Raw genomic sequence first — 20077 nt, forward strand, 5'->3', positions numbered from 1 at the left:
GTGAGCAAGACAGAAGGGCGCTATCCTCCAGAGTTACATCCACCCACAAACCATGGAAGTCAGCAGTGTGGGACCTCTTGGGGATCCAAAAGAGGACCAAGGTGGTGTTGTCGCTGATGGACATCCATCATGGAAATCCATCAGGGAAATCCTCATGTTGTAAAGTTGCTGCAAAAGGCAACGATAGGTCCAATATGAAACAACATCGAGGTAATTTTTCACTGTAAATGTCCAAGTCAAGATAATGAATGCATAATTCCCGATGAAGTTTTCCAAATGTTCGGAAATAACCTCAATAACTGATACAGGATGTAAACACAAAGGATAAATTGCAAGCATGCACACACACACACGTGATAATCTGCTGTTCACGCGAGTCCCGTTAGTGCACTTGGACACATGTTTCCATAGTCGCTTCATCAAAACAAATGGCAAATGATTAAGCGCCATAAGTTCATCACTTAGAACTTAGCCTAGATCGTGGCCTTATAATATAATAATAATAATGTTTTTTATTTTATTTTTGGAAACAGTGAATGTTAAAAAGCATTTCAAATACAAAAGCTAAAAATATCAGGTGTTTCCTTTCATTAGGTCAATAATCATGAGGAATTGTAAAAATTGTTAAAAAGTTTCAAATTGTGACACCCCCGCTCTCAAATCTGTCACCTTTACTCCTTCCCACCTCACAGGTTTGCCGTATTGAGATGCTGATTAGACTGCGTCAATATTGCACAATAATAACATAAATAACATGAATAGATTAATTTATACATGTGATAATAATGCCACACTACAACTGGACGGAAGCCTACCTACAGTATTTCAAGTCCATAATTGAATATAGTGTGTCCAAATTGTTACAGACCGGACAAATGGAAAGCTACAAAAGCCTGTGAGCTTACATATGCCATTTGAATAAACCAGCCCTCACAACAAGACTCAGGGACTGACGTGACTCGCTGCTGCTCACTACTGATATTGCTTTATACAGTACTTACCAGATACTCCACCCCAACAATTGATCCACAAACAGAAACCTTTGTCTTGATTCTTTGTTGTTGTCTTTTGTGCAGGATGAGCTCTGATGTTGGCGAGGGCAGGGGGATCATGTGATTAGTCGTTTAGAACACTCCTGTCAATGTGACTGGTTTGGTGGACCCTCCTGGAGGCTGAGTGGCCGGATGGACACTGGACAGAGCTGTATTTACTCTATGATGTAAGCCATTACGACTCTGTTACTGAACACACATTTTATTGTTTGCGGGGAAACGTTCCGATTAAAGGTTTTTCCTTTTCAACACTTGTGTGCTCGCCTGTAATTTTGATGGTTACTGTTTTTAGATTGCGTTCACGTTCTAGAATGGGATGAAGGACAGGAGCCGATACAACTCTATGGGAGAAATACAGTTTTTTAAGAAATCTCCAAATGGAAAATGAATAAATGTTGTTGTATTGTTTGGTAGTGATTGGATTCACAAACTTGCTGTATTATTTTTATGGCCAACATCACGCTCATGTTTTTGAATATTGTCACCAATTTGGAAATCTTTCAAAGAAAATAACTGGACCTGGAGAAAACATTGAACTATCTTGTGGATTCTCCCAGTAGTGACCGAGAGTCCAAAAAAAAGCATTTTGACAACTTCCAAAGTCACACTCATGGAATTCCCATCGGGTAAAATTGAATGGCACTGTCTGCAATGTTACTCCTTGATTTGTCCATTCATTTTAGGTCCCATTTCTCTTTGGGGCTTAAATTGAAATAGAATCTGGCTGTTTAGAAATGTGTGATGTCACGTGAATGTGACCTATACGTTTGTTAACCTGCCACCTTAGGGTTAGGATTAGGGTTAGGGTTAACCATTTTTTTGTATACAAATCTCAAAGCGTATTGACTGGAGAGCTTGCAACCTATGTGGCTCATTTGAAAGCCAAGACCTTATAGTTTCTAAAAATGTGTGTGAGATCTGTGTGAGTAAAAGACAAGTTACATCATATCATAATGACCTAATCTAACCCTAGCCCCCTGATCAGGGGGGACGGCAGGCAACAGGTTAAGAGGTTAAAGGGGCTAGATGCAAGTTCACCATGTTATACTCACTACTGCCACCTCAGGTCATACGTGTAACTGCACCTTTTATATTAAGCTCATGCCCTTCAGACCCGAAGTAACACGTTTTTAGTGACAGTGCAGGATTTCAGAGGCAGTTGTGGTGAACAGGTCTGAGCTCATTTTACACATTAGAACATGGCTGGAACATGTAGGGGGAGGAAAATACATAGTTTTAACATTTTTAAACTCCGTATTGTCCCTTTAAGTCACACATAATAAATAATAAGCTACTTCCAGGTCTGTTGACAGTTCCATTGACAAACACAGCAAAAAACTTTATCTGAATCTCCTGCTGAAATAACAGCAGATAAAAGGCACAACTGTTTTACACATAATTAGAATTAAATCTTTGTTTTGCCTGTAGAAACTGTGAGATATATTTATATATTTAAAATAAAAGATAATTTGATAAATAATACCAGAAAAGCATCACTAAAGAAAATCCAGAGGAAATTTCTATGTGATCAGATTTTTAAAACGAGCCTTGTAGTCGGCTCTATAGCAGGTTAAAATCAGCTAAATCCCATTAGATTTAATTGGGCTAAGGCTCTGTTGACCCTGAAGTAGTGAAAATCAGTTGATTACAGAGTAACTTTTCCTATGGGAACTTAACCTGGTCCAGAGAAGGTTAAGGGAAGTGTTTCCATACATATCTACTCGGGGAGAAAAGCAGCCATCTTTATCCCTGGATGGTTTTAGGGGGCAACAGTGGCACAGACGGCTCGAATTCCACAGGTGCACACTGCCAATGTGTCCATGGGCAAGACACTTCATCCACCTTGCCTTCACAGTGTCTCACAGTGATGTATTAATAAGAGAGTGAGTGCACTTTGAGTGCTTTAAGAAAGGTAGAAGATAAGAAAGCACTATATAACTCATTTGACCCTTAAGTTGCCTATAATCCAATGGTTTAGGGTCCAGGTGGTACTTGTAAAACCAAACACATTACGAGAAGGTGCGTAGTGTTTTCTAACCACTTTCCTAAATATCTGGAGCTGCTGGAGCCAAGGGAACGGGCCGCAGTCAGAAATAAGGCTCATTGAGAACTACAGATCCATTCAAATGCTTTGGAAATGTGCCAGAACAAACCCCACCTGTCTGCATCCTCACTGCCCCCAGGAGCCCGGGCATAATAACCACTCTGTATGCTCCCCAGAGGACCACTAGTGGCTGTGCGCAGTATTACACACGCTTTGGCCAGGACGTGTATTTGTTTTTGTAAACTGTGGGAGCTGGGTGAACAGCAGCTCTCAGTCTGAGGAAACAGCCCTCACCTTGTGTCCGCTGCAGTCGCCAAGGGCCGCAATGACCCGACCAGGAGTCCAGGGTTCAGGGCTGTGCAACAAAGATGGTCATTTTTGGCCCAGAGGGTAGTAGAAAGTATTTTTAGTTTTGCTCTTTCTCTATCTTTAAGAAAAGATTATATTCCAGACAGTCACTCAAACTAACCTAATATTGGTTTTAAAAAATCTCAGGGAAGGGATGGATCTTAAGTACAACATAAAACTTCCATTATATGTTAGAACCCCTTGTGTTTTTGTGAGCTCTCAATCATGCAGGTATCATCCGCCATAGTAGAGATTTTCAGATCATCAGACACACACGGTGCTCAGACCAGGATACAGACGGGCCTCGCACAGACCCAGATGAGTCCCAGTCCACTGCAGGGGCGCGTGCCTGTTTCTGTCTGAGGGGAAGCTATCGACACAAAGTTTGCCCTACGGTCTACAGCAGTCTTTTGTGTAACAAAAGAACAAAAGGGCTTGGACCCATGGCATGGAGCATATCAATGCAGCACGCAACAAATTCAGTCAAAGTCTGTCCATAAATAATACGCTTTAGCCTTGTTGCATGTTTAAAGCACCAATAAGAGTTAGGCCTACAGTGGTCTGCATAAGTATCGTCCCCCTTTAATCTTTCAACATTTTGCCATACTATGAAACAAATATATTTGAAATGAAATTTTATGTGAAAGACACTAAGTGACACACAATCGTGAAGTGAAATGAAATTTATACATGATTTAGATATTTTTTTTGTAAATAAAAAACTAAACTGTGTTGTGCAAAAGTATAGGCTCCCCTTTCCTTTTAGTGCAACCAACTGCCTTCAGAAGTTGCCTGATGATTTCTGAATGATCACATGTTGACCTAATGACTAAATCCAGTCTACCTGTGTGTAATCTAATGTCAGTTCAAATACGGCTGCTCTGTGATGGTCTCAGAGGTCTGTGAAGAGACTATTGTGGAGCAGAAGCATCGTCAAGTCCAAGAACACACCAGACAGGTCCGGGATCCAGTTATTGAGAAGTATAAAGCTGGGTTTGGTTTTAAAGAGATTTCCAAAGCTTTGAACATCTCTCTCTTGACCATCCAGGAACGGAAAGAGTATGGTATCACTGCAAACCTACCGAGACCCGGCCGTCCTCCTAAACTTACTGACCACAGCTGTTACCAAGAAGCCTGTGATGACCCTGGATGAACTGAAACTGTCCACAGAACTATTAGTTGTACACTGCACAAATCTGTATGGCAAGTATGGCAAAATGTAGAAACTACTACTACTACTACTACTGGTGTATTGTGTACACCAACTCCTGGCCTGACTTATAATTTAAGCGCACCATACGCTCACGTCCAGATTGATAAATGCCGAAACAGGTAGTGACCTAACATACGGAAGTTTGATAAATGAGAGCCAGTATTTCCTCTGTTTTTGTTGCCTTTATTTCAGACTTATTCAAAGGTTTTATCTTTAGTGTTTCTGGAGCTTGAGGCTGTTTCCTAATTCCTCCAATAATCACTCCTATGTCCTGATCATAGCTCCTATCCCCTTGTTACATGATAAGGTCAACTGTTACCACCAACCGCTGTTTCATAGAAACTACAGTATATCACCCATATAGTATTGGACTACAATAAAAACACTCCTACTACAGCCACTGACACCGTTTTCCATACTGAGATATGTTCTTACGAGTTGATGTGTACTTGTCTGCTCGTTTTGCGTGACTGAGCACACGCACAAAGACCAAAGATGTTGTTAGCATTTGGCCTCTCCCAGTATATTCCTTTGGCTCCAAACAGGGTGAAGTTAAAAGCAACCAAGCTCTTCCACGGGCACAAGACAAGACAGGTGTGTATCAACTATCTAAGCTCAGGTAAGAACATTATCACAGTATAGAAAAATGTTTGCCTGTTTCTTTACTCAAACATGAACCACAATACCGATACAAAGCCACATAGAAAGCAGCTGGAGCCAGAAACTGACCGCTGGTCAATTGGGAGTTTATTCAGACCTAAACGACTAAAGGCTATAATGTACACGGACAGACTCCACCCTCTAACTGCCTAGCAGCAAAATGGATGACAGAATAATTAATAAAAAATATATATTATGAATATTTGTATTGATCATGTACAATGGCAAGAAAAATGTGCAGTGTGAAATGCATTTATTCTCACAGCACACAATAAAATAGAAAAATAAGATTACAGATTACAACAATAAACATATTTAAAATGAAAAAGAAAAAAATGGGCCAAATATTAATATTTCATAATAAAGCATTAATTGACACAGCCAATCAGAAGTTCAGGCTTACGATTTCAGACCTCCGAGTGACATCAACATTTTGAGTGTGTCATTGGACACTATGTTATTATATGTTGTTAGTGCGCCTCATCAAACACTTCATGAATAAATGCTTTTTTTTGTCCATAAATGGCTGACTGAGGCAAATAAGATAAGATGATACTTTATCGATCTCACAGATGGAGAAATTGCATTTGATGAGAGGGCATCCGGCAGCAGCACCCATTCAGTGCGCACCACTCTTTTTCCACTCTTTTTTTTCTGTAAATGTATGTACATTTATATAATTTCCGATGCTTGGCATCACTTTCACAAGAAGAAGAAGAAGAAGAAGAACTCTTGCAGAGGAATCGGCCATACCAGCCTCCAGTGGGACTCGCGCAGGCCATGGCTAAAAGCCAAGGGCCACTCACCTTCGCCGGCTACAAGCCCGCAAAGCACCAGCAGAAGTTTATTGGATCATGGACTAAAACATGAACATGGCAAAGCCAGAGCTGCACATTTTTGGCACTTGTAATTTTCCCATGAAGTTGACTTGACACTTTTGCTGTAGCTTGACGTGTGTTTGAAGAGGGTGATAATTAAATGAGCTGACTGTCCAGACTTACGACTATGGTTAGAACTGATTTACTGGGATGTTGAGGTTTCCACAAGGTTTCCATAAGTCCACAATAATCCACATTGTATCCACAAAGTACAGTCAACAGACAGGTGGGGGAAACTAGCTAGGGCCTCAGTTCTATGACAGTTTTCAACTGTCTGTCATAAAGATGGACTCACCTGGATGGCTCCACCCTCTGGGCACCAGACCCAGGAACTTATTCCACCTATTCACCTAGTGGCACAAGGTCAAAATGGCCTCTACACAGTCAGTCACAAATCCCACTGATCCTAAATTCTTAAAAACGTGACCAAACTGTGAAGACTTACTCCATTTCTTTGTGCTTTGTCTGACGGCAGCCATTTTATCAACAGCCAGCGCACCAAATGTGCCTTCCCTCAATGATCCCAATTCTGCTGTCTTTAATATGGTGAATATGGTATATTCCAAAAAGCCCACTGAGGTCGTCCAGAAGTTGAGACGTACCAGCGTCTTCTGGACATCATTCCAAACAGGCAGCTGTTGAATATGAGAGGAGACATGAACCTGAGGTCAGGATTTGTCCTCGCTGTTTTGAAGCAGGCTCTGGTCAGGTCACTGATTACAAAACCTGACTTAAGCCCTATTCGCACGGGATTAGTTTTACCTGGGACCACATGAGATTTGTAATAATCACGGAGAACATCTGTGATGTTAATCCTGTGTCAGTGATTTACCGAGTAAAAACTCCCCGCAAATGACCCACTATATTTTGCTGAACTCCGAGGTCCTGTCTGTGATTTGGACAGAAACAGGGAGGATCCGACACGTGATGAGGCTTTTTTTGTTTCCCGTGTGCATTTTATTTACTTTTAATGAAGAATGGAGGCGGCAATAGAGTTTAAACCAGTGGCTTATTTAGGAATTTTACTCCGTTATTTTGACAAACAGCGTCGTTAAAAAAAAAAAAAAACGCCCTGAGCTGTTATCTGTCATTAATCCACCTCTCATTATGTTAGTTTTTGTTGAAATTTATGACAGTTATTTGAATAAGGAATAATCAGAGATCGCAGAATAAATTGAGCTAAACTAAACATCATTTCAGAACACCTTCATGAAGCTCGACTTTTGTAACTCATGCATTTTAAAACTGGTGCGTAAAAGTCTCAAGGACGAGTGACTGAGAGCATCTTCTGCTCGTCAATTTCAATATCAGAAATAACAGAGCTTATTGTTTGCATTTCCTCATTTTCAACTTAATGTTTAAGAAACACAATGGGTGAAATATCGAAATTCAGCGGTTCCAGTGTCATTGATGCTCCGGAGGCGGTGCTTACCTTCGCCTCTCTCTCCCCTCCCTCCTCTCTCTCCTCTCTCCCCTCCCTCCCTCCTCTCTCTCCCCTCCCTCCTCTCTCCTCTCCCTCCTCTCTCTCCTCTCTCTCCTCTCCCTCCCCTCTCTCCCCTCCCTCCCCTCTCTCCCCTCTCTCCTCTCCCTCCCCTCTCTCCCCTCCCTCCCCTCTCTCCCCTCTCTCCTCTCCCTCCTCTCTCTCCTCTCCCTCCTCTCTCTCCTCTCCCTCCCCTCTCTCCCCTCCCTCCCCTCCCTCCCCTCCCTCCCCTCTCTCCCCTCCTTCCTCTCTCTCCTCTCTCTCCTCTCCCTCCTCTCTCTCCCCTCCCTCCCCTCTCTCCCCTCTCTCCTCTCCCTCCTCTCTCTCCTCTCTCTCCTCTCCCTCCTCTCCCCCCCTCCCTCCTCTCCCCTCCCTCCTCTCCCCCCCCTCCCTCCTCTCCCCTCCCTCCTCCCCCTCCCTCCCTCCCTCCTCCCCTCCTCCCCCTCCTCCTCCTCGCAAAGAGAAACCACGCGGTGTTCTGCATGTAGGTGCGCTTCAGAGAGAGCTAGGCTGCGCTCATAGTTTATGTCACTCCAAAAACACATTTACAAGCAGCAACGGTTAAACACCTTTTACGGAGAATTGTTCATAATAATAATAATAATAATAAATTTTATTTATAATGCACTTTACATTTGACACCAAATCTCAAAGTGCTACAATGGACAGCATAGTTAAAAACAAAACATTCTAAAATACAACACAACATATATTAAAAGACAGGACTAAAAAACGAAAGCATTAGCTGTTAAAAATAAGCTTTAGTAAAAAGGTGGGTTTTTAGTCCTTTTTTAAATGTGTCCACTGTCTGTGGGGCCCTGAGGTGGTCTGGGAGGGCGTTCCATAGGCAGGGAGCAGCGGCTTCAAAGGCCCTGTCGCCCATGGTTTTGAGCCGTGTCCTGGGCATGACCAGACGGTGCTGTTGGCCTGACCGGGTCCTGGTTGACGTGTGTGGTGTGAGCAGTTCGGTGAGGTAAGTGGGGGCCACACCGTGCAGACAGTGATGGGTGTGCAAGAGGACCTTGTATTGTATGCGGGACTGAATGGGGAGCCAGTGCAGTGTACGGAGGATGGGGGTGATGTGCTCGTGTTTTCGCACCCTCATCAGGATCCTGGCAGCGCTGTTCTGAACATACTGGAGCTTTTGGAGGCTCCTGCCAGGGATCCCGATGAGGAGTGCATTACAGTAGTCCAGCCTGGAGGAGACAAAAGCATGAATGAGCTTCTCTGCAGCAGGAAGGGAGAGGGTGGGGCGCAGTTTGGAAATATTACGGAGGTGAAAGAAGGCAGTTTTGCAGATGGAGGTGACATGATTGTCAAAAGAAAGGTGGGGGTCAAATTTAACCCCTAGGTTAGTGACAGAGGGAGAGAGGGGAATGGTGTGTCCAAAGAGTGAAACAGTGGTAATTGGAGAGGAGCAGAGTTGATGAGAGGTTCCAGTTTGAATGGCTTCTGTTTTAGAGCTGTTGAGCTGCAGGAAGTTTTGACTCATCCACGCCTCTATCTCCTCCAGGCAGGAGCTGAGGCGGGCAGCCGTGGCAGAGGGGGAGCTAGAGGGAGTGACTCGGAGGTAGAGTTGTGTGTCGTCAGCATAGCAGTGGAAATTAATTCCATGCTTGCTGACGACACGACCCAGGGGAAGCATGTAAATGGTGAAGAGGGTTGGACCGAGTACGGAGCCCTGGGGGACCCCACAGGTGACAGTGTGGGGTCTGGATTTTGCGTCCCCCAGAGCTACATACTCGGTTCTGTCAGTGAGGTAGGAGTGAAACCATTGAAGGGCGGTACCAGAAAGACCTGTGTAGTGTTGGAGCCGGTGCAGGAGGATGTGGTGGTCTACAGTGTCAAACGCAGCAGAGAGGTCGAGAAGAACGAGGAGGGATGTGGAACCGGAGTCAGAAGCCATGAGCAGGTCGCTGGTGACTCTGATGAGAGCTGTTTCTGTGCTGTGGGAGGGACGGAAGCCAGATTGAAATTTCTCATATAGACTGTTAGTTTTGAGATGATTATGGAGCTGGGTGGAAACAACTTTTTCGAGGAGTTTGGAAATGAATGGGAGATTTGAAATTGGTCTGTAATTTGACAGGGGTATAGGGTCCAAGGTGGGTTTTTTGAGGAGGGGTTTGATGAGAGCAGTTTTGAGGGAGGTGGGAACATGGCCTGTTTCTACGGACAGGTTTATTATTTTGGTTATGAGGGGACTGATGGAGTTGTTGTGAGTTTTAAGCAGAGGAGATGGGAGGGGGTCAAGGCGGCAGGTGGATGGTTTGGATTTACGGATGACGTTCTCGACCTCCTGCTGCGTTGTGAGGCAGAATTGTGATAGAGGTTGTGCGATGGGTGTTTCGGGCAGGTCTAGTGAGGTGCAATTTAGAAGTGGGAATGAGGAACGGATATTGTTAATTTTTGAAGTGAAAAAATCAAGAAACTGGTTGCAATTTGTATCTGTGTGACTGTAGAATGATGAGATTTGTGGTTTGAGGATGTGGTTTATTGTGGAGAACAGTTTTTTGGAGTTACCTGGGTTGTTGTTTATGAGTGTTGAGTAGTGTTCTGACCTAGCCTTGGAAAGTGCTTTGGCATAAGCCCTGCGATGTTCCCGGTAGGCCAGCTTATGCACCGTCAGGCCAGATGTTTTGCAGGCCCGCTCCAGGACACGGCCAGACCTCTTCATCCCTCTCAGCTCGTTTGTAAACCAGGGGGCAGAGCGGGTAAATGTGACTGTCCGGGTTTTTATTGGAGCAAGACAGTTTAGAATGGAGGTGAGGCTGGTGTTGTAGTAGTCCATTAAGTCGTCAGCTGATGAGTGAGGAGAAGGGGCGAGATGCTGGAGATGTTGACTGAGGGCGGTGGAGTCCAAGTTCTTGATGTTTCTGAACGTAATATGGCGTTTTGGTTTGGTGAGAGGAACCGATATTGGGACTTTAAATGTAACCGCCAGGTGATCGGAGACACCGACGTCATACACCTGAAGGCCTGAAACTGGGAGGGAGTCTGTAATGACGAGGTCCAGTGTGTGTGCCCCCTATTATGTGTGGGGCCATCCACGAGCTGCAGGAGGTTAAGACAGTCCAGGGTTTCTTTGAATTTGGAGGCCAGTTTACAGTTATGGGAGTCCATGTGTATGTTAAAATCACCAATAACCAGAATATTTGAGTGTGCTGTGCAGAGGGAGATTAGGAAGTCGTGAATGTCAGAGATGAAAGTTGGTTGCGGTTTGGGAGGGCGATAGATGAGGGCTATTGTTGCTGAAAAAGGTTTTTTGCAACTGAAAAACCAGACTTTCAAATGAGCCAGTACTGGACACGGACACGGGAGATATTTCAATGTTGCTGCGATGTAAAACAGCTAGGCCCCCACCACGGCCAGTTGTTCGAGGCTTATCGAGGTAGTGGTACCCGGGTGGGCAGGCCTCATTGAGGGATGAGTATATCCCAGGTTGCTGCCATGTCTCTGTAAGACAGAGAATGTCTATCCCCTTATCCAGGATGTGGTCGTTTATAAGTCCAGATTTGTTTGACAGGGACTGCACATTTAGCTGTTCAAGTGTAATGTGAGATGTAGAAACCATTTTATTGAGAGGGCGGAGAACACTGTGATCCACTCCAGGTTTTACAGTGTACCGTCTACACCCAGCACTATCTATGCCAGGAGTAGCGGCGCTCTGATGACGCAATCGGTGACGCATCAGTTGTGCGACAGGACGCGATGCAGACCAGAGGGATGAGATGGAGCTGTGGTCACCGGGTTCGGACACAACAAACCGGCGCCTTGATCCCCTATGGATGTATCGAGGTCGCCACGGATCCAATTGTTCATGGTAAAAGACTAAGGCAGGCTTCACACATTCATTCAGGTGAAAGTTCATTTTACAAATTAACTCAGAAAGGAGCGCTTTGTCATCATATCCAGGAGATGTCTGTCAATTTCAACCAGTATCTCAGGCTTTGGTTATCCCGTGCGAATGCGCCACATCAAAAGCAGATGTCAGGGGGTTATTGTTTTAATATATAGGGTCCCGAGATAATGCGAATGGGGCTGAAGTCCCATCTGACTTTCTCCAACCTCCTGACCACCTGACCCAGCAGGTGGGCCTTCCGGGACCTGTGCTGAAGTGGTTCAAGTCACTCTGTCCATTCTTGGCCCAGCTTTACATGTTGCCCCTGCGTTCCATCATCTCGAGCTGTAATGTGTACTTTCACATGATCCCAGTTCAAACCACAAACAGTGGGGTGATGGTGCTTTGCTTGTGGCAGCTCCAAAACTCTGGAACTCATTACTCATTGAGTTTACATGCCATTACAGACCTGCTTTTCAAAGCAAAAATGAACACTCCCCTGTTTAGAAGGGCCTTTCACACATTGTGGTGCCGCACTTGTGATAATGCTCGGTTTCTTTTAATTATAAATCATACCTCTTTGTAAAATCGACCAATCAAAGCAAAGTTCACCAGGTTTTTCACAATTAACTCCCTCTTCACCCACACAAAATTATTTCAATGGATTTTTGTTTGAGAGAAGCATCCCCAGACGACTGATCTCTTTGAGAGGGCCTGCACACTCGCCCCATTTAGCACTGTGAGTACTTCCTGTGGGTTTTCCCCAATCCCTGGTCCCGATTATCCACAGGCCCTGGACGACCTGCAGAATAACATCCAAAAGAAAAGAAAGGCAATATACCGGTCACTAGTGATGGGCGAGTGAAGCCTTGTAACACTTTGAGGCTTTCCTATCAAAAAGCACTATTTGCTGTAGATGGCGCTCCTTACGTTTCCCTCGCCTGATCAGCTCCACGCCTGCTTTATCTGATCAAAAGAAGGACTCTGTAAAGAATAAGAAAATACAAAATGCATTCTGGCTCACAGCCACTTTCACCACATGAACACAGTTAAATGGGAAATGGGGGAAATACAGCACATTTATTTATTACATCACTATATGGACGAGGAAACCTCCGGTGTTTAGCGCCTCGCCGCTAAAGGCAGCTCTGAGCCGATGACCCGCTTTGACACACGATACACAAATCTGCTTCAGGAAGAGCGGTACAAGCTCCGGAGCACCGGGCATTTCGGCCATCACTATCAAATCTTTCAAAATGGTCTGAATTAGTGTATTGACAATGGAGACAAATGAGACAAACATTTAAAACATACTTTAAAACTGTGTAAATTAAATCACCAATGTGTGTGACAGACAAAAAAATAAAGATAAAGAGTTTTGACTTTTTGTGTACAGTTTTTTATTTCATTTTCAAATAAGGAAGTTCCCACGCCCCATCCTGTATTTCAGACCGAGAAGCCAACTCAGTCAGACCTAAACACGTTTTGCAGTGTGTCACAGAGTTAAACTAAGGTCGGAATTTGTTACTATGGCAACCTAGTCTAGAGTAGATTTTAATCACTTTGATCTTAAATTGAATCCAGGCTTTCAGCTTTCTGCTGAAGGGGTGCTCTGATTGGATGAGTGCACTGTGTAACTTTTCATTAGGAAATTTAGGTAACATTAATGCATATTTGACCTTTCAGTGACCCATCTTGTGTATGGGTGGTGAGCTTGGTGCCTTTGCTTTCCATCCTGCGGGCTTCTTGGACGCTCCAGAATCAATTTTATTTCAGGCTTTTTGGGGTTTCTGGTAGGTTTTCTGGATGAAATATATATGTATCCATTAGTGATGCGTGTTACCCGGTCCCCGTAGGCCGCCCACGGACCGCATCCAGTTATAAAAAACTCCTTTGATCGTGGTCGGGTTGGGTCACAAAATCCCGGTCGCCACCACTCATTGCCGCCGTGCGCATGTTCATTGTATTCAGACTCATTTTATCATCTTTACAGAAGTTTGTGACGTATATATGTGGCGGACTTTCATGAAGTAAGCAGCGTTTTGCTGCTTGTGATCCAGAGAACATGTTTATGGAGCTAAATGGCTCCAGTTTTCTATGGTATGTGCACTTTGGTCTGATCCGAGCGCTTTTCGAAGGAGGGAGAGAGTGCACTAGGGGACAGCGCTTTTGCTCTGCCCGATCCCGTCAGATCTTGGGGCTAAGCAGGGAAGGGCCTGGTCAGTACTTGGATGGGAGACCGTTTGGTAACACCAGGAAGCCTGGGTGATTGTAATGTGAGAGTGAGTGGTTGGTGGTGGTCGGAGGCGCCAATGGCACAGACTGGCTGCCTCACTTCCGTCAGTCTACCCCAGGCCAGCTGTGGCTACAACAGTAGCTTACCACCGCCGAATATGGAGTGAATGAATATTGGCGACAGTGTAGCGCTTTAACAAACTTGGTAATACAGGCTTGTAAAGCGCAATACAAGTGTAAAGCAATATTATTATAAGACACACCCACCCCATTTATTTCAAGGACTTAATTATATGGAATTAAAGTCGTGGTCCATTTAGACGGATCATATTTGTAATGCGTAATTTTTAATGGTTGCGGGGCGGGTTAGAACCGGCTCCAAATGTAGGTCCCGCAGATTTGAAAATCTGACCCGTGCATCACTTGTAAAAATGGAGACAGTTTGATCAGCACTGACCTACCAGAGAAATCTCACCAGAAACCCTAAAAACAATTGATCTTGGAGCATCCAAGAGACCATCGGGATGGAAAGGACAAGTGCCAGGTTAAACTCTCATACAGCCGCTGGGTCACTGGAAGGTCAAATAGGTACAAATATTAACTAACTCTAAATTATATTTGTATTTTACAATTGGTGTGCGCTATGACATTCAGGTAAAGGCACAACAATAATAATAAAAATAAATCTTAAAAATTCTGTAAACCCTAATTAAAAATGTGCAAATTGCTGCTGCTGGATAGGGTCCTCTGGGCTTCATCAGAATCAATTAGAACGCACTTACGGTCCATCCATGTTGGAGTAGCTCTGTACATGTACAAGCCTTGCCTACATGTGTCTATTGGAGCTGGGCAGCAAAATCATCAAAACTAACATGACCTTTTAGGGACCCCTGCGCATTGTAACTGAGCATTCTTTCACAAACACATCATTATTGGACCTCACTGTCTGATGCACAAAAAAGTTCCAAGCAATAATACAAGCAAAAATACACAGACACATTCATAAAGTGATTCTAAAGGCACCTGCGTATAATGTGCAAAGACAACAGAAGACTGACCTCAGACTAGATAGACAGTTGGACCAATGGCATGGCATTGGACTTGCCTGGATATGTTTGCTTCTTTTCTTTTTTGTTACTTTTAGGGACTTAACTTCATTATATCAACTTCCTCCAACTTCAGTCTGGGTCTGAACGGATCTACATTCACCTACAGCCTCATAGTGCAAAGGAGTGTGCCAGGCCGCGGTGTCAGTGGGGGTGGGCTGGTCTTCCGTCCTGAAGGATTTGGTTCCATCTCTGCACAAGAATCCGAAGAGCAAATGAATAGCTTTTAAAAATGACTGATTAAATGAATGCTAAATGAATACATCAATTAATTGAACAAATCTGAATAAGCCAATCAGCTGGTACAATAGCTAACAAGTTATTTTTTAACTTACCTTTATCTTTTTGGCCATTTTGTCCTTCCATTTCTGAGCAATGGAGCCATCAATGAGCAGCAACCTGCCAGACACAAGCACAAAGTGAAATCCATGTTGACGTGTCCCTTATCAGTCAATAACTCTTATGTGACACGGCAGCTTGCATTTGTAACATATAAAGGAAAAATCTCTAAAACAATGTACTAATAAATTCATCTCCACAAAGAACCAAGATTTTAGAATTGCAAAAGGATTGCTAATTAAATTTGGAGCCCAGCTGACAATTTAAAGGTAGAAAACAGATGACGTCAGGTACACGGCCTTTAACATGTGTGAGCCAACAGGGTGCAATACCTGGAGCGCTCCTCACTCTCATAGCCCATGATGAGGTACTCGTCCCCGGGGTTGAGGGGTGGGCACAAGCAGGAGGAGGAGTAGTACAGGGTCTGGGTCTCTCGAGGGATGTTGACAAGCGAGGACTTGAGCACGTCCCTCACCTCCACCACCGCTGTGGGCTCCAGGCCGCGGTTCCTCACCTCCCTCACCCGCGCACGGATCACTGCACAGGCAAACACTGGCGTCAGTGTTCAGACAAAAGGGTGTTTAACGCACGCCAAAGGTTGTCCGAGACTAAACCAATATCAAACAAGGTGTAAACCAATAGCAGCGGGCGGAGTGGGGGAGACCGGGGCTGTTTGTCACAGGGGTTGGTCGTCACGTTGCTTTTCACAGCCACACTAGGGGGTGCTGTGACTTGATATTGTTATTGTTAGAAAAAGAAAAAACGCACACATTCAATCTAAATAGTGTGCAGGATCAAAGTAGACTATGAAGATGAGAAAAAGTGTCCACACAACTGAGTAGCTCCCAAAAAGTGTTCATTACTAGTATGTGTCGTAGTCCTTCATGTCTGAGGAAGGGTCAATGCCCGAAACGTTACATGCGGTGTAAGTAATACTTTTTGGGAGCTACTCAGTTGTGCGGACACTTTTTCTCATCTTGATTTTGTTATTTAACATCAAGTTTAACTTCCTGATTCTCTGGCTGTGAAGGCTTAATTAAAAGTTGTTCAACTGTCTGATGTTTTTCGTGTTAAAAGCTGGAGGTGATAAGAATCTGAAAAATCTTATATCGATAAAAAGCTATAGATCAGAGTTTTGAACTGAACAATAATTGAGCTTTTGAGCTAAAGTCATGTGAGAGAGCTGGGTCAAACTGTTGTCAGGTGGTCAGCTGGGGCTGGTCGTCTCAGGTGGCTCAAGGTTGGTCATCACATGAGCCTGAAGGGTGGAGAAATGTTGTTTTTGCGTTTATAGGTCAGCAAAATAGCGCAGGGGTTCACACTCGTGCTTCACAGCTAGAAAGGACAGATACAACTGAAATTTAAACCACTGGACAGTAACAAAGATAAGAAGCTGTGTCAGGGGCGATTAGATCCTACTTGTTCATCAAGGAAAGGGCAGCGGGAACAAAACTTTTCTTTAAACGGTTCGGATGACTTATTGGCATCAAAAACCTACGCCCAGATGGAAGCAATCCAAACTCTGAATGCAAAGGATGCTCAGTGTCTTTTATGATGCTTCGTGCCATCCTAGCGCTTGAGAATACAGCCCGCATTCCAGGTGTAAGTACGGGTAACAAGAAAGTAATTACACATGTAAGTACAGGTACTCTTACATGTGTAACAAGGGGGAACAATGTGTAACATGGCAGTACAAAGTGCAACAAGGGGGGAAAATATGTAACAAGGAAGTACAAAGTGAAACAAGGGGGAACAATATGTAACAATGCAGTACAAAGTGCAACAAGGGGGGGAAATATGTAACAAGGAAGTACAAAGTGAAACAAGGGGGAACAATGTGCAACAAGGAAGTGATAAGTGAAACAAGGGGAACAATGTGTAACAAGGGGGAACAATATGTAACAAGGCAGTACAAAGTGTAACAAGAGGGAACAATATGCAACAAGGCAGTACAAAGTGTAACACGGGGGAACAATGTGTAACAAGGCAGTACAAAGTGAAACAAGGGGGAACAATATGTAACAAGGCAGTACAAAGTGTAACAAGGGGGAACAATATGTAACAAGGCAGTACAAAGTGTAACAAGGGGCAACAATATGTAACAAGGCAGTACAAAGTGTAACAAGGGGGAACAATATGTAACAAGGAAGTACAAAGTGTAACAAGGGGGAACAATGTGTAACAAGGCAGTACAAAGTGAAACAAGGGGGAACAATGTGTAACTACGTGTCAAGGTGTAGTACAGATATTCAAAAAGCAATTAATGGTGCTGAGCTATCACATAGTTGTGGCAAAAGGGAATGTGGTATCATAAATTGTGCATTAATTGTAATGTTGCAGGACAACCGTATTGCTGTTGTGAAAGTGAAGACATGACTCCAGGCATTTTTATTGATTGTTGTGTATTGCCTGTAACAAGCAGAAGCAAGAGTGAACAGAGAAAAATAAAGCCAAACAAGGAAACGATGCATGCATGTATACTAATGTGTCACAGTATACATGCACAGGAGAGAACGGGCTGTAAACTGAAGTGAGACACTATTGCCTGTAACAAGCAGAAACAAGAGTGAACAGAGAAAAAACAAGCAGAACAAAGAAGTCTCCAAAAATTATCACCATCAAAGTGCATGTACACCATAAGTACAGTGCCTCTCGAAAGTATTAATACACCTTGAACTTTTGCACATTTTGTCATGTTTACAACCATAAACATAAAGAATATATTGTGAAATGTTTTACTGAAAGTTCACACACAGGTAACAACTGTGAAGTGAAAGCAAAAATGATACATGATTCTGTTTTTTTTCAAAAAATAGAAAACCGAAAAGTGGGGCGTGCATAAGTATTCATACAGCATGAATGAATACTTTGTGGAACCCCCTTTTGCTGCAATAACAGCAGCAAGTCTTTTGGGGTCTGACTCTACAAGATTAGCACATGTAGAGACTGACATTTTAGCCCATTCCTCTTTACAAAACAACTCAAGCTCTGTCAGATTAGAAGGAGAGTGTTTGTGAACAGCAGTTTTCAGGTCTTTCCACAGATTTTTAATAGGACTTAGGTCAGGACTTTGACTGGGCCATTCTAACACAATAATATGTTGTTGTTGTTGTTTTTTTAAACCATTCCATTGTAGATTTATCTTTGTGTTTAGGGTCATTGTCCTGCTGAAGGTGAATCTCCACCCCACCCTCAGTTCTCTTGCTGACTCAGCAGGTTTTCCTCCAAAATGTCCCTGTATTTGGCTCCATCCATCTTACCAACGATTCTTACAATCTCCCCAGTCCTGCTGAGGAAAAGCAGCCCCACAGCATGATGCTCCCCCTGTATATTTGACACTGGGGATGGTGCACTCAGGACGATGAGCAGTGTTAGGTTTGCTCCAGACATAACGTTTTTTGCATTTGGGCCAAAAAGTTACATTTTTGCCTCATCTGACCAAAGCACCTTCTTCCACATGGAGCTGTGTCCTCCATATGACTCCTAGCAAACTTCAAACAGGATTTCTTATGGCCTCCTTTCAATAATGGCTTTCTTCTTGCCACTCGTCCATGAAGGCCAGATTTGTGCGACTTATAGTTGTCCCATGTCCAGATTCCCCCAGCTCAGCGGCAGTACTTCACAGCTCCTCCAGAGTTATCTTGGGGCACTTGGTTGCATTTCTGACCAGTGCTCTCCTTGTTTGGTCTGTGAGTTTAGGTGGTGCAATATGTTTCCCCTTTCCGAATGATGGATTGAACAGTGATTGAACAGAGATGTTCAAATCTTGTGAAATCTTTTGTATAACTTAACGCTGCTTTAAACTTCTCCACAACTTTGTCCCTGACCTCTCTGGTGCTCCTTGACCTTCATGATGTTGTTTAGTGACCAACACACTCCGACCATGGCTCTGAGGCCCTCACAGAACAGCTATAATTATACTGAGAGTAGATTATGCTCAGGTGGCCTCTAACTAACCATTAGGGCAAGGTGTGAACATTCTGCCGTCATTAGGAATGTTATAAAGGCAATTTAATGCACTCAGAAAAATGCTGTATGAATACTTATGCACACCCCACTTTTCACCTTTCTATTTTTTGAAAAATAACAGAATCATTTATCATTTTGCTTTCACTTTAAAAAAAATTCTGTTTTTGTGTGTGAACATTCAGTAAAAAAATCTAAATAAAATCTTTATGTTTATGGTTGTAAACATGACAAAATGTGCAAAAGTTCAAGGTGTATTAGTACTTTCGAGAGGCACCGTACATGTGATATGATGATGCTATGGTTAGCGCTTTTGCTTCACAGCTAGAAGGTCCTGGGTTCAATTGCTAAGTCAGACAGAGCCTTTCTGTGCAGATGTGCATGTTTGTCCATAGGTTCCATAGGCTTCCTCCTGTTTCCCAGACAACTACAAAAAATAGGTTGCTCATCAGCACAGAAAGGCTCTGTCTGACTTAGAAATTATAATTAAGCGTGATTATTTTTGGACACTTGTTCTTATTTTTCTCTGTTCACTCTCGCCTCTGCTTGTTACAGTCACATGTACTTACATGTGATTACTTTCACTATAAAAAAAAAAAAAAAGAACAATCAATAAAAATGCCTGGGGTCACTTTCACAACAGTAATACTGTCCTGCAACATTAAAATGTATGTTCAAACCACATTCCCTTTTGCCACAACTATGTGATCAGCGCCAATAATTGTTCTGTTTCATTCATACAGTTTTGGCGTGGCGGTTTTGTTATGATTGTATGATGTCACTTTTGAATGAAATGAACAAAAAAATGAAAATTAATACCTTTACTACACCTTGACACGTAGTTACACGTAGTTACACTTTGTACTGCCTTGTTACACATTGTTCCCCCTTGTTACACTTTGTTCTCCCCTGTTACAC

At 43.4% G+C, this 20077-nt stretch overlaps 2 protein-coding genes across 2 annotated transcripts in view; one reads left to right on the plus strand and one right to left on the minus strand.

Moving 5' to 3' along the window:
- Window positions 1-1298, plus strand: part of dnajc10 (DnaJ (Hsp40) homolog, subfamily C, member 10) — a 58270-nt gene extending 56972 nt beyond the window's left edge. Inside the window, exon 26 of the mRNA XM_079562886.1 lies at window positions 1077-1298. Within this exon, the coding sequence (XP_079419012.1) occupies window positions 1077-1088 (12 nt within the window). The 3' untranslated portion in view covers window positions 1089-1298. The remainder of the gene's footprint in view (window positions 1-1076) is intronic.
- A 13248-nt stretch (window positions 1299-14546) lies between these two features.
- The window catches only part of frzb (frizzled related protein), a 52595-nt gene continuing 47064 nt past the window's right edge, over window positions 14547-20077 (minus strand). The window contains exons 6-8 of the mRNA XM_079562981.1: window positions 15526-15730; window positions 15190-15253; window positions 14547-15046 (exon numbers count right to left, since the gene is read on the minus strand). Coding sequence (XP_079419107.1) covers window positions 14999-15046; window positions 15190-15253; window positions 15526-15730 — 317 coding nt within the window. The 3' untranslated portion in view covers window positions 14547-14998. The remainder of the gene's footprint in view (window positions 15047-15189; window positions 15254-15525; window positions 15731-20077) is intronic.

Source organism: Gobius niger (genome assembly GCF_951799975.1).
Source record: "Gobius niger genome assembly, chromosome: 9".
Lineage (NCBI taxonomy): Eukaryota > Metazoa > Chordata > Actinopteri > Gobiiformes > Gobiidae > Gobius > Gobius niger.